Source organism: Cavia porcellus, unplaced genomic scaffold (assembly GCF_034190915.1).
Source record: "Cavia porcellus strain 051 isolate PalLab524CR breed Dunkin Hartley unplaced genomic scaffold, mCavPor4.1 scaffold_10, whole genome shotgun sequence".
Taxonomy (NCBI): domain Eukaryota; kingdom Metazoa; phylum Chordata; class Mammalia; order Rodentia; family Caviidae; genus Cavia; species Cavia porcellus.
The window spans coordinates 72,786,943-72,800,565 of record NW_026947493.1 but is presented as its reverse complement, the minus strand read 5'-3'; the positions used below and the strand labels follow the sequence as shown (position 1 = coordinate 72,800,565).

The window sequence follows — 13,623 nt, the reverse complement described above, 5'->3', positions numbered from 1 at the left end:
CAAAAATGCAGACAAGTGCTGGCAGCGATTGAGAAAAATTGAAGCCCTCCTACATTTCTGGTGGGAATTCTAAATGGTGTAACCACAGTGAAAAACAGTGTTCAGTTCTTCAAGACATTAATCATGTAGTTACCACACAACCCAATAAGTCCATGTACAAGTATATACTCAAGAAAATTTGAAACATCTGTTCACATGCACAAAAAATTGTGCATAAATGAACATGAAACAATGTTCATTAACAGTCCCAAAGTAAAAACAACCCAAATGTACAGATACAAAAATGCCACGTATATGATTTCCTTTAGATGAAACATTCAGAATGAGCAAAGCCATGGGGACAAAAGGAGATTCACAGCTGGGCCAACAGTCAGGGGAAGGAGAGAATGTATTACTGCTAACAGGGCTGGGACTTTTGTCAGGAAAAAATGCACTGAAATTAGACGGTGATGATAACTGTATAACCTCATGAAAATACAAAAGTCCACTGAAGCCAAAAAGAATGAATTATATCCCAATTTTTTTAAAAGTGATTTTAACTCACCCTTGATAGCAAAATGTATTTTTTTTTTAAATTTTGGCCAATTTGATAGGAGAAAAAACTGTGTTTAACTTTCACTTTTTATTAGTAATACATTTGCGTGGGGGAGAGCAGAGATTGAACTCAGGACCTTGCGACTGCCAGGTCAGCACTGTGCCACTGAGCTATATCTCCAGCCCTAGCAATAAACATTTATTGATTTCTTCATAGTTTATTAATTTTTGCCTGTTCCTGTGCCTTGTTGGTATCTGTACTGGTTCCTCATCTTTTTCTTACTGTTTTGTAAAAACTCTGATTATGGCTGTACTAGTTCCTCACCTTTCTTTTATCGTTTTGTAAAAACTCTCCATAGTCTAAGGTTAACAGCTTTTGCCACTTTTCCTGGTTTCTTATTTGCCTCTTAGTTCTTCTAGAGGCCTAATGTATAAAGATTTCTCATAGTTAGGTATTATTCACCTTTCTCTTTATGATTTTGTGTTGTTTTAGTTCTTAGAAATCACTGTCTTTCACTCTCTATATCTTAACCTTTCAAGGCAACAGAAGTATTTGTTTTATCCTTCTGTTTGTGACGATTTGGTTTTCTTCTGTTTCACTTGTAAGAGTGGAATAAGCAACCCCACTTTCCTGACAGCTGCTCACAGACTCTGCAGGACACCCAGTGAGTGCCGGACTGGACTGCAACCACTGTAAGACAATGGCCACTTCTAAATGGGCTCTGCCATGGAAAGGAAGCCATAAACAGACAGGTAGCTTCTGAGAGCACCCACAAACTTAAAGCCAGATCTACTCATCCTTGAAAGGTAGGCAGGTGTTTCTTTCCTCCCCCAATCCCTTTTATTCCTTTTGCAGTACTGGAGATTGAACCCGGGACCTTTGCATCAGCTACACCCCCAGCCCTTTTTTATTTTTTAATTTGAGATAGTGTCTTGCTAAGTTTCCTGGGCAGGGCTCAAACTCGTCATCCTCCTGCCTCAGCCTCCCAGGATGAAGTGTTCCTAACTACTGGTCCTCAGAGGGCTGGGTGAAGACAGCTGGCCAACTGGCTTGGTCTCGGTAGCAGCCAGACTACAGTGGTGCAACTGTCTGTTGTTAAGCTGAAGCCATGGTTAGGGTACCCGTGGGTCTGGCCCACCCATGTGGAGCTTGTTGCAGGAGCAGCAGTAACACCCAGGGTTACAAATTGCTCTAATTGCTGTATTTCCTTATGACTTCCTGGAACAGGAGCATAGTGACTAGGCATTCTTCTTGGAATGTGGAGGGATGGGGTGCAAAGATTCCAACTGGTAACTTCCCTCTGGGCTGTAACACTACCTCCCTGAAAGTGACTCAGACCCCTTCCCTCCCGTCCAGTGCTCTAGGGCTGTAAACTTGTCATGCACCAATGCAACTAGGCAGGGAGCACAGAAACTGGTTCAACTGAGTTCATTTCATCCTGGGATGAAACGATTACTTCTGAGTTCTCAGCTACTTACTCCGTCTGGTCTTTATTTGCTTTCTTAATAAAAGGAAACTCATTGGTTTGCATATTTATATTTTCTATCAAGACTTTTTTCTGACTCCTTTACATACATATTTCTTCACTGATAAATAATTGGCGGAAGCAATGAATAGCAGGATCAAAAATGTTCTCTTAAAGCTCTGGCTGTCCAGAGGTTTCAACGGCGATGTTGCTTCTCTATGGGACTTGCTTTAGGGAAAACTGTCTATCTCCAACAGAATCAACTTAACCAACCGGTAAGTATGAATGGATTGGTAAAATGTTTCTTCATGACTGTGTGGACTCGGCTTCCCTTCTTTCTTCTTTTGTTTGTCGTGTAGTGTCAGAGTGTCATGTTCTCGAGCTGGGCTTGACTTAGGTCCTCCTGCCTCCGACTCCCAGGTGCTGGCACTACAGGCATGCTGAGCTGCATCCTCACACCACCATGCCTGACTTCTGACTCATATTTCTAGACATAGCTGGAGATTTAGCTCCAGATTTAGCTCACAAGCACCTGCCTGGCAAGCTCGAGGTCCTGAGTTCGATTCCCATTACCAAAAAAAAAAAAAAAAAAAAAAAAAAAACGACATTTCTAGACATAAAAGTAGTAGTAGAGATTTTAAAAACACATTATCCTGGGCTAGGGATTTTGCTCAATGGCATAAACACCTGCCTGGCAAATGTGAGGTTGTGAGTTTGATCCCCAGCACCAAAAAAATAAAAATATATTATTCTTGTCCCGTTTATCTGTTTGAGAGGAAGGCTTTTTAAGTTGCAAAACTGATCATGTTAGTCTTTAACTCATTTGCTTCTTAACATACACTGTTTATCTATTCCCCTCCCCCATCTTCCATTCAGTTTCTGATAGAAATCTTGGTGTGTTGGTGGGCATTAAAGTGGATAAATTTATTTCTTTGAGAATGCAGCCTGGTGATGTTTGGCCTGGTTCTGGAGAATCCATACTGTCTTAATTGGCATCCAGTGACCACTCTGAGGAGATGACTAAAAAGTCACACTGTGCAAACATGGCAGATAACTAACAGCCTCTCTGAACTTCTCTTTCCTACTCTACAGAAGTAAGGGTAACATAGCTCTGGGAATTAAATGAAACAATCTATGCAAAGCACGTTTGTAGTCCTTCAAATGGTGTTAATTATTCATCCCCCTTTAAAAAATAAATAAAAATGAGAAGGGAAGTTACCAAGATGGAGTAAACATATTTCACCCTGTTTTCCCCAACTGTTAAACCTAAGAACCATCAACCAAGAATTCAATAGACAGCAAAAATATTCTTCAGAAACTTGTGGTTTTCTGTGACTCAGTCTCCCAGAATGCCAGAATTGCAAGCATGCACCACCACGCCCAGCTTACACATTCTTTTACAATGCATACGGAATATTCATCAAGAAAGAACATATCACCATGTGTGCTGATGCATGCCTGTAACCCTAGCACTCAGGAGGCTGAGGCAGGAGGACTGGCTTGAGTTAAGACCAGCCTGAGGCACGGGCTTGTGCCATAAAACAAGCCTTAACAATGTAAAAGTATTGACATAACATGTATTCTGTGATCTTGACAGATGTAAATTAAAAATCAGTAACAAAGATACTTGATAAATGTCAAAAACATTTGGCATTGCCAGGCAGGTGTTTATGCCATTAAATATGCCTTATAGTCAAAGAAGGAGTTTCAAGGAAAGTTAGAAAATATTTTCAAATGAATGAAATGAATGCACAACATATAAAATGTGCAGGTGGGGTTAGAACAAAGCTCAGAAGGAAACTTACAGCATGAGATGTTTATTAAAGGGTAAAAAGATTCAAATCAGTGTTCCATGCTCTGTCCTGAGAAACCACTACAGAAAAAGAGGAGCAGGATAGTTTCATATCAAGCAGGAAGGAAATAATAAAGAGTAAAATTAATGAAATTGCAAAAGGACATAAAACAGAGAAAACAATGAAACAAAAGCTGGTATTTTCAAAAGATCAATAGCCTATTAATCTCTTGCTGGACTGACAAAGAAAAAAAAGACAAAACACAAATTACTCATAAGAAAAGGTAAGATCATTACAGACACACCAGACATTAAAATAAAAACAAGGGAGTAGTGTGAACAATTCTGCATAGAGAAATTCAACTTGAATGAAATGAACCAATTCTCTGAAACTACCAAACTACTAGGATTCACTTAAGGAAAACTGGCCCAGATGAATTATTTAAAATCTTCAAACACTCACACAAAGTGCAAGTGAAACTTGTTACACGGACAAGTTTCCCAACCTTCGAAGGAGAAATAACATGAGTTCAACCTCTTCCAGAGAACCAAAGCTGAGGAAACAGATCCCAACCCATTATATGAGGTCAATATTGCCTTGATACCACATCCAGACAGGCGCAGGAATGAATGAATGAATGAATGAGCCAATGAGTGATGAGTGACAAACAAAAGATGATTATGTAGTACAATGTATCTTACGAACACAGAAACAAAAATCTTCCATAAAATACTAGCAAATAATAACCTTAAATAAAAATAACACATGACCACATGGTGTTTAGCCCCAAAATTCAAGCCTTTCTGAAGGAACATTCAAGTCAGTCAATGTAATTCAGCATATTAACAAACCTCAGAAGAAAAACCACATAATCAAAATCAACTGAGGTAGAAGAGCATTTTCAATAATTCAACACCAAATACATGAAAAATTTCTCAGCCATCTAGAAAAACAGGCAGTCCTTAAACTTGACAATGGGCATCTATCAAACCCAGTGAAGAACAACTGAATGCTTGCCCTCTGAGTTTGAGAACAAGTCGTGTGTTCACCCTCATCGCTCCTGTTCAACATCAAGCTCCCTAGTCAAGTGCATAAAGCAGGGGGGGGGGGGGGGATGCACAGATTAGAAATGAAAAAATACAACTGAAGTTATTTATACACAACATAATTGTCTACAAAGCAAATTCCAAAGAATATACAAAGTGGATCCTTGGATATATAAATGAATTAACAAGGCTGTATGATACAAGGTCAATATACAAAAAAAAAAAAGCAATCATTTCTCTATGGCAGTAATGAACAAATAAAATTTCTGTTAGAGTATTTCAGCACAATAGAGAACCAAAAAGTACAAAATGAGCAGGTTTATTGAGCTGAGGACGTGGAAAGGAACACACAACCCAAGGCTGCCCAGCTGTCTCCTTCCACCAGATACAGAGAGGCAGAGGGTTATGTGCTGACCCCTGATGGGAAGTGGCGCATGGGCGGATACTGATGACGTGTGAGGAGCCGATTGGAATTCTCTGTGCGGCAAACAGGAAGCGGAGCTGCAATTAGGGCTGAGGAAGAAGCCGGCAGTGGTTGGCGTCCCGCTCTGGCCTTCGCCAGGTTAGACCACTGCCATCGCTGTACAGGAATTTATACTAGGGCAAGAAACTTTCAATTTTAACTTTATGGAACTTTTAAAGATGCTATTTATGGGCTGGGGAAGTAGCTCAGTAGTAGAGTGCTTGCCTAGCATGCCTAAGGCCCTGCGTCAATCCCTTGTACCACACACACACAAAGCTATTTATAACCCCAGAAAATTGAAATATGTAAGTATAAAAGAGCCTGTGTATTTTAAACCACAAAATGATAATGAAAAATAATCCAAGAACAGGGCTGGGGATTTAGCTCAGCAGCATAAGCACCTGCCTTGCAAGCAGGCGGTCGTGAGTTCGATCCCCGGTACTGATAAAAATGAAAAAGACAAAAAATAATAATAATAATAATAATCCAAGAAGACTTAAACAAATGGAGAAACATACTATGTTCATGGATTAGAAAATTCCAGATGGCTATATCACTTTTCCCCAAAACTAATGTACAAATTCAATGCAAATCCAAACTCCAAGAATGAGTATTTTTATATCTATAGAACTAGACTTTTACTGCTTTATCTTTGCCATCCTATTTATTCTACTGTATATTATAGTGATTTATAGAGAAAATTTGTGTTTTGCAATAAGTAAAAATGTAAATTTTAGTAATATGACAAAAGACGTGGTGAAATAGTTATCAAATATATAGCATTATTAGGTGATTCTATAGGATAAATATAACAATATTAAGAGAAACAGGAATGCAGACCATGAAAAATAAAATATACCTTTAAGAAACTGATTTTAAAATTATATGTAAGCTCATAAACAGAAATCACTATGCATCCAATAAAATAAAAAAGACTCATAATAATATCAAATGCTGGCAAGGATGTGAAGGAACTTGTACTCTCATATGTTGCTATTGACAATGCAAAATGGTACAGCTACTCTGAAAAACACTGGCGATTTTCAATAAGATTAATCACATACTTGTCTTATGCTTCAATAATCCTGCTCTAAGGTATTTACTGTAGGAGAACTGAGAGCCTATATTCACATAAAACTTGTCCATGAGCATTTATAGCAGCTACAAGCAGCAAAAACCGGAAACAACCTGGATGTCCTTGAACCAGTGAGTAGATAAACAAATTTCGACACAGTCATATAATGGAAGGCCACCTAGCAATAAAAAGGAATGGACCGATGATACACCAGTAGCTTTGAGGGACATGTTTGGTGAAAAAGCTAGCTTCAAAATGTTGTATGTTGGGGCTGAGGATTTAGCTCAGCGGCATAAGTGCCTGCCTTGCAAGCAGGCAGTCGTGAGTTCAATCCCCGGTATCGATAAAAAGGAAAAAGACAAAAAAAAAAAAAAAAAATGTTACATGTTCTCTGTTTTCATCTCTTCAACAGTCTACACAAGGTAAGACTCAGGAATGAAGGATAATAGAAAGACGGGTAATAAGAATTGGGGTAAGGAGTTTGGCTGAATGGGCAACAGGAGTCTTTTTGGGGTGATGGAATTGTAACCTGATTTTAGTGCTGCTGTGCAAAATTATACATGAATTAGAACTGCATTCTCACAAAAAGACCATTTTTATTCTACATAAATGTTTAATTAAAAATTAGTTGCAATTAGTATAGTTTATATTTCATTTTGTTCCCAATAAGACTTTACATTATTTCCTTTAACTGTAAGACATTTACATTAAATATAAATCCTATAAACTTTTGCTGCCAGAATTTATTCAAAATCTGGCTAGATGGTGACATTTGAGGCTTACACATGTTCACCCTAGTTTCTCCCTCTGTCTACCCTTTGATAGTGCCCTTTTTTCCCAGCTGTCTCTGATACTTTTCTCCTTCGTTTCCCACTCTTCTTCTCTCCTCTGTTGCGCCTTTGTGTTTTGGAGGTTGTTTTGCTCTGTTTTGTGTGTGCCTGCACATCTGTGCCTTTTTTTTTTTTTTTTTTTTTGGTACCAGGGACTGAACTCCAACCTTGTGCTTGCCAGGCAAGTGCTTATATTGCTGAGCTAAATCCCTAGTCACCACCCCCCTCCCTTTTTATTTGAGTCAGGGTCTCACTACATAGCCCAGGCTTGTCTCAAACTTACAGCGATCCTCCTGCCTCAGCCTCCCAAGTGCTGGGATTCCCAATGTGCGTCATCATGCCCAGCCCTTTTCTTTTTATTCTGTCTTAACTGATTGTGTTTTCATATGAGGGATACACTTTAGATTATATTTCTGTTTTATAAAAACCCTGAAGTTAGTTATTTTTTTTAAAGTTTAGGGAGCTGAATATTTGATATCACAAATTTTAAATATTCAGTAAAATTGCTTACATGTTGATTTTTACTTGTTTTTATTTTTTTTCTGGTGCTGGGAATCAAACTGAGGGCTTTGTACATCCCCATCCCAAGTTGATTTTTCTTATGAATGGTTCCCTCAGTGGATATTTCCCCTTCAGTTGCTTAGGGGATCGTAGAAAAGGGGGACAGGTTTATGACCCTGGTCTAGCATTTATGCAAATCTTTCCGCTCACAGCTGACATAACTTTCACTGCTTTGCTTTCACAAAATCAAGCTTTACTAGGTGTTTTTTTAAAGTTACTTTAAAATGAAATTATATTTATTCCTTTGCATATATAAAAACATCTTAAGTGGATCACATAGTAACCAACAATGCATTCATTTTAGGGCCACCCTGGAGACCCTACTGAACCCAACACATTTGTAACAACCACGTAGATATGGACAAATCACCCAAGACAGAGATTTAAGGATAATTAGCAAAAAAAAAAAAAAAAAGTGTCATATATGCACAGCTATTTCCATTACAAGGTGATCGTCAGGAATTAAACTGAGCTTTGTTGAGGGAAACTCTGGCTTAGGAAGAAAACCTAAGTTTGCCAGACTGAATTAAACTGTGTTAAATAAAAAGTGAGTTAATTTGCTTGTAGATTTACAAGATTAAACTAGAAAAAGGCATAAACAACTATTTGGAAGAAAACAAAGAGACATTATGGTAGCCACTGTTGATTTCCTGCTGTCTTTTTCTGAAATCCTGTGTTATTTGCATTGTTTTACTCTGCTCTACTTTATTCTGTTTTCTTTTGGTTTATTTTATTCTATTTAAAATAAAATAAAATTTTAAAAAACTAGAAAAAGGGTGGTAGTCTACGAATTTCTGTGCCAACAGATACACTGAGCCAGCTCATTGTATAAACAGGTGAACCAGGCGTGGTGTGCACATCTATACTCCCAGCACTTGGGAAGCTGAAGCAGGAGGATCACTGTGAGTTCAAGGCCAGCCTGGACTGCATAGCAAAACCTTGTATCAGAAAGACTACCAAAAATGAAACAAAACAAAAAAAACCAGATTTTTGCATAACCAAAAGAGAAAGGGTGTTTTACTGTTATCTCCACTGCCATCTTCAGGTGCAGTTCCTCTCTTCTTCTCATGTGCATCTTCTGAGTTTTCTACTTCCTCAATAACCATCCTTTTCCCTTTGGGTTGGGGCTTAGATGTGAGCTCATCATTTTTCAGATTTCTTTCAACCTCTGACAGGATTTTCTGCAACATAATCATATCCATGAAATGTTTCTCTTTAATAAAAAAAAAAAACCATTCCTCCAGGTAAGAATAAATGAAGATATTGCAATATAAACGTAAGATTTTTAATGAAGGTTTAATTTTTTTAAAACTTCATTGCTTTATTTGATAGTAATTATATACACCCACTATATAAAAAAACAACTTTAGAGTAACAAGTATACTTTAGGTTTTCTATTAGGGTATATGCCCATTGTTGAGTTAATTTTTACATGTGGTTAAGATAAAGATACATTTGGATAAAGCCTGAAAGTTAATATGTAAACGTGAAATTATGTAAGCTCACAAAATTAAAAGTGGCTTTTCTTGTTTCAAATTTTCCTTTTATAACATTGTTCCGTTGACACAATAAACATAACCACGTGTAAAGTAAACACAGAAGGGTGCAGTGCATACAGCAGGTAATCTCACAGGCTTGTGTGGAAACCCAGGCACGACTTGTTGGAGGGAAGTTCTCCATCTCTTTCTTCCATTTCTGATCATTCTGCAAACAAAGACAATAAACTGCCTTTCTTCGAGAGTCTTTAAGGCTGTCTACCTTAGCCTTGGAAAACAGAAATGGCATTTCCCTGGAGAGGACAAGCAATTTTGTTTGCTCTCCAGTATAACAAAAATGCTCTTTCCCCCTGGAGCAGAGATCGGCTAGTTTGTTTATACCTCATCATAAAAGGCTGGGGTTTCCTAACTTTGAAAGTCCTCATCCATCAGAGGAGGACCCTGAGTACGCGACATCCATTTGGGTCTCTCTGTGCCATCCCTGGGAGCAAGGGGAACTGGACAGAATGTGAAGCACATCTGCTGGACGTGTCAGGAATAAAAAGTCCTTTATCTCTGACTCAAGGTATCTTGGATGCTCTGCTAAGTCACCTCGTCAATTTGTAAGTAGGGTAAAATCTCAGATCCTTCACAGTCCCTGACATTTACCTCTGCTTTTCAGCCTTGACACAGAGCCCTGACACTGCATCTGAGTTAATCCACTCCGTCAGGTTGTGCAGGCTACCAAGGATGCTATGTTACCATGCCAACAACAGAAAGACACTCTCTACGGCCGTGTAGCTCAACCCTCATCCTAGCTAGGAAATTACTTTGCATAAAAAACTGAGATTAGCTCAGGGAAAAGCATTGCCTACAACACTGCAGGAGAGAGAAAAATTAAATATTTGACACTCGTGGATAGGTTTATACTTTGTGCAATTTTTTTTATGAGTTACTTTACTCAACTTCAAATCTATGTTACATTTTTCAGGTGTCCGGGCTATACCGCTTTTTAAAGCTATAACTTCACCTCAGGGTAATTTAATCAGCAAGGTCGATACAATTTCAATATAAATCCAGAAACAGCAAATTATAGAATTAGGTGAGAAATTACTCTCTATACTTACCTTGGCCAAATCATTATTGGGTTCAACCTCCAGTACATTCCTCAAATCTTCTATGGCCTCCTGAAGCTTGTTTTGATGTTTATAAGTAGTGGCACGGCGCAAAAGGGCTGAAATTTACCAAAGTAAAAAATCTGTTTTAATACATGACATTATGGTAAGAACGTGTTTCGTAAGTATAAAACTGTAAGTAGCTAGCACAAAAGCTCCAGTACACCCATTTTCACATTGTGGAACATACAGGAAATGGTCTTGTGGGAAACAGCATAGGTTGCAAGAGCCAATTGTTTCCTCTAATCACCTGTGTCCTCTGATAGCCTCTGGCCCTACCCCTAACCCTAACCCTAACCCTAACCCTAACCCTGGCTCTCTCCCCTAAGGCAGAGAGACTCTGTCCCTTAGGTCTTCACAAGCACCATGCTGTGCTGTATCACTGGGAAGCTATTTGCTAAAACAGCGGTGTGTTCCTTTTATCATCAGCACTACTATGGTTTCATGGCTTCTTTAAAACTCAGAAAATCTCTCACTGAAATTTAGTATATTACTGACAAGCCTCTAGCTCAGAATATAGCATCTTACTAAAATCTAGTTAGCCATCTCTAAAATGAGGAGTCACCTAGCAAGGTGGACTGAGAGAATCTTGATGATAAAGTCAGCTAAGGTTGTGAAATTGAGCACGTTGGTAATTTGCATCAGATTTTTGGGAAGATTTTGATATGTAATTTTATGATTATTTAACATCACAACCAATGCCTTCTTTTTTTTGTACCGGGGATTGAACTCATGATCTCATCTGCCAGGCACGCACTTGTGCCACTGAGCTAAATCCCTGGCCCAAAATCTGTGCATCTTTTTGTTGTTGTTGTTGGTACCGGGAATCAAACTCACGACCGCATGCTTGCAAACAGGCACTTATGCCGCTGAGCTAAATCCCTGGCTTGTGCCAATGCCTTCTTAGTCCCCTCATTGATCATCACATAATGAGACAACTTTGTCCATTAAGTCAACACATTGATTAAAGAATTAGGCTCATAATGCTGAGAAGTGAGAAATTTATATCTGACATATTTTGTATGCCATTTTAAGACATATTTATAAATTTAATCAATGTGATTTTAGTTTGAGGATGAGCCTTCAAAACCTAAAGGATGAATTTGGCATAAATTTAATTATATAGTAGATCATGCCTTAAGTATACGTTAGCTACTGCCATTGCTACTCAGGTTTCCAATAGGAACTTTCATAAAGAAATATCCATGATATAACAGTTATCAAGCCAGGCATGATGGCACATGCCTGTAATCCCAGCACTGGGAAGCAGGAAGATTGGAATTCAAGACCAGCCTAGGCTACAAAGTGAGTTCAATGTCAGCCTGAATTACACAGTGAGATCCTATCAAAAAAAAAAAAAAAAGGGAAATGTATGAAGGGACTGATTCACATATAGAAATTCAGCTTTATTTCTAATATGTTAAACATAAATATATTATCCACAAATAGTGCTTGATGAACTCTGCTATAAATATAAAAGCATTCAATGACTATTTTACCCTTTATGTTTCCAGGATCTAACTCCAAGACCTTTTCGCAATCCTGAAAAGCACTATTCCAGTTCTTCAATTTGATTTCTGCTTGAGCTCTGTTGTTATAAGCAGCTGTAGTGGGAAGCACCGATATACTCCTAAAAAAAAGAAACGCAGATTGGCAACAAGCAGACCTGAGGCCAACATAAGGATATAGAGAAACACTACCAAAGTTGAAAACAAATAACCATACCTTGTCAACAAGCACAAAGTAATTAATGGAAAGAATTTAATACCTACCTGGCTATGGCTTAAAGTTGGCTTGGAATGCTTTGAAATAATGAATACCAAGATATAAGAAAGATAAGGCACTGGCACACTGAATTTACCAAATCTAGAGATGAACAGACAGTGCAAATGGGAAAGTAATCAATGTGATCACTGAAGATCATTAAAGGTGATTCAATCGTATAATTCTAAGAATTAGTGATTCTACAAGCTCAGTTTGTGAAACACTTGAGGAAAATATCTACTTTTCATGGACTGTAAGAACTTCAACAGTTCCTGGAAGTATTTATGAATGTCTGCCATGATCCGTGTACTTTGCTGGGAACTGAGGATACAGTGGTGGGCTCTGCGCTTACAGACACACAGCCTAGTTAGTGTCAAAGCACAGATGCACGCTGCATCTTGACAGGGGCTGCAAAGGAGAGGTGAGACTGCTACAGGAGCCTCTAAATGACACGGTGGAGGCAGCAGGGGTAGACTGAGATTTAACCTAGTTAACCAGATTTCCTAGGAGGTCTGAGCATATTTCGCCACGCATAACAGTGCATACCTGTAATCTCAGCACTTGGGAGGCTGAGGCAGGAGAATCACCACGAATTTGAGCCCAGCCTGGGATACATAGTAAGTTCAAGGATAGCTTGAACTGCATAGTGAGACCTTGTCTCAAACAAACAAACAAACAAAAAATTTCTCCAAAGAAGTAAGGCACTGACTAAATTCTAACAGGTAAGTGGTAAAGTACTTGCCTAGCAGGTACAAGGCCCCGAGACTGATCAAAAAGGAAGGAAGGTGAAGGAAAGGAAAAAGGAAGGATGGGAAGGAGGGAGAAAGGAAGGAAACAGAAGGAGGAAGGGGGATTAGGTTTGGTTTTTGTTTGTTTTTTGGGCTCCCCCCCAATAATGTCTCAACACATAGCCCAGGCTGGCCTTGAACTCGTGATCCCCCTGCCTCAGCCTCCTGAGCTGGGATTACAGGCGTGAGCCACCATGCCCAGTGAGAAGAGCATTTTAGAAAGAAGATTCAGGATGTACAAAGGTCCTGTGGGGGATTAGGTCCAGGCAGTCTGACTGCATGTTGTGTAGATTTTCTGTCAAGTTCCTTCCAGATGGGTTTCTGTTCTCTGCAAAATACAAGAGTCCTCTGTCCAGGTGGGATTAGGGTGAAAACCTAAGAGCTCAAAAAAATACTGAAAGGTGAATTTATGAGCAATCACAAGAACAGGACCTTCAGTGAGTCCAACATAGACTATTTAGCTTGGTTATATTTTTCCCAATAATTACAGATTATCATTTTTTAAATGGCAAGTTTAAACCACCACGAACACCTACTCACCTCGTATAATACATGACAGCCTCTTCATAATCGCCCACGTTGAAAGCTTCATTTCCTTTTTCTTTTTCACGGGTAGCAAGAAAACCCTTTTCCTGCTCAGTGAGACCTAGAGA

General features: G+C 38.8%; 1 protein-coding gene across 2 annotated transcripts in view; it reads right to left on the bottom strand.

The window, feature by feature from the left end:
• Positions 1-13,623, bottom strand: part of Spag1 (sperm associated antigen 1) — a 63,519-nt gene that overhangs the window by 25,407 nt on the left and 24,489 nt on the right. For both annotated transcript variants that reach the window (XM_063257618.1, XM_063257617.1), the window contains exons 7-10: positions 13,511-13,616; positions 11,918-12,048; positions 10,371-10,477; positions 8,790-8,949 (exon numbers count right to left, since the gene is read on the bottom strand). In XM_063257618.1, the coding sequence (XP_063113688.1) occupies positions 8,790-8,949; positions 10,371-10,477; positions 11,918-12,048; positions 13,511-13,616 (504 nt within the window). The remainder of the gene's footprint in view (positions 1-8,789; positions 8,950-10,370; positions 10,478-11,917; positions 12,049-13,510; positions 13,617-13,623) is intronic.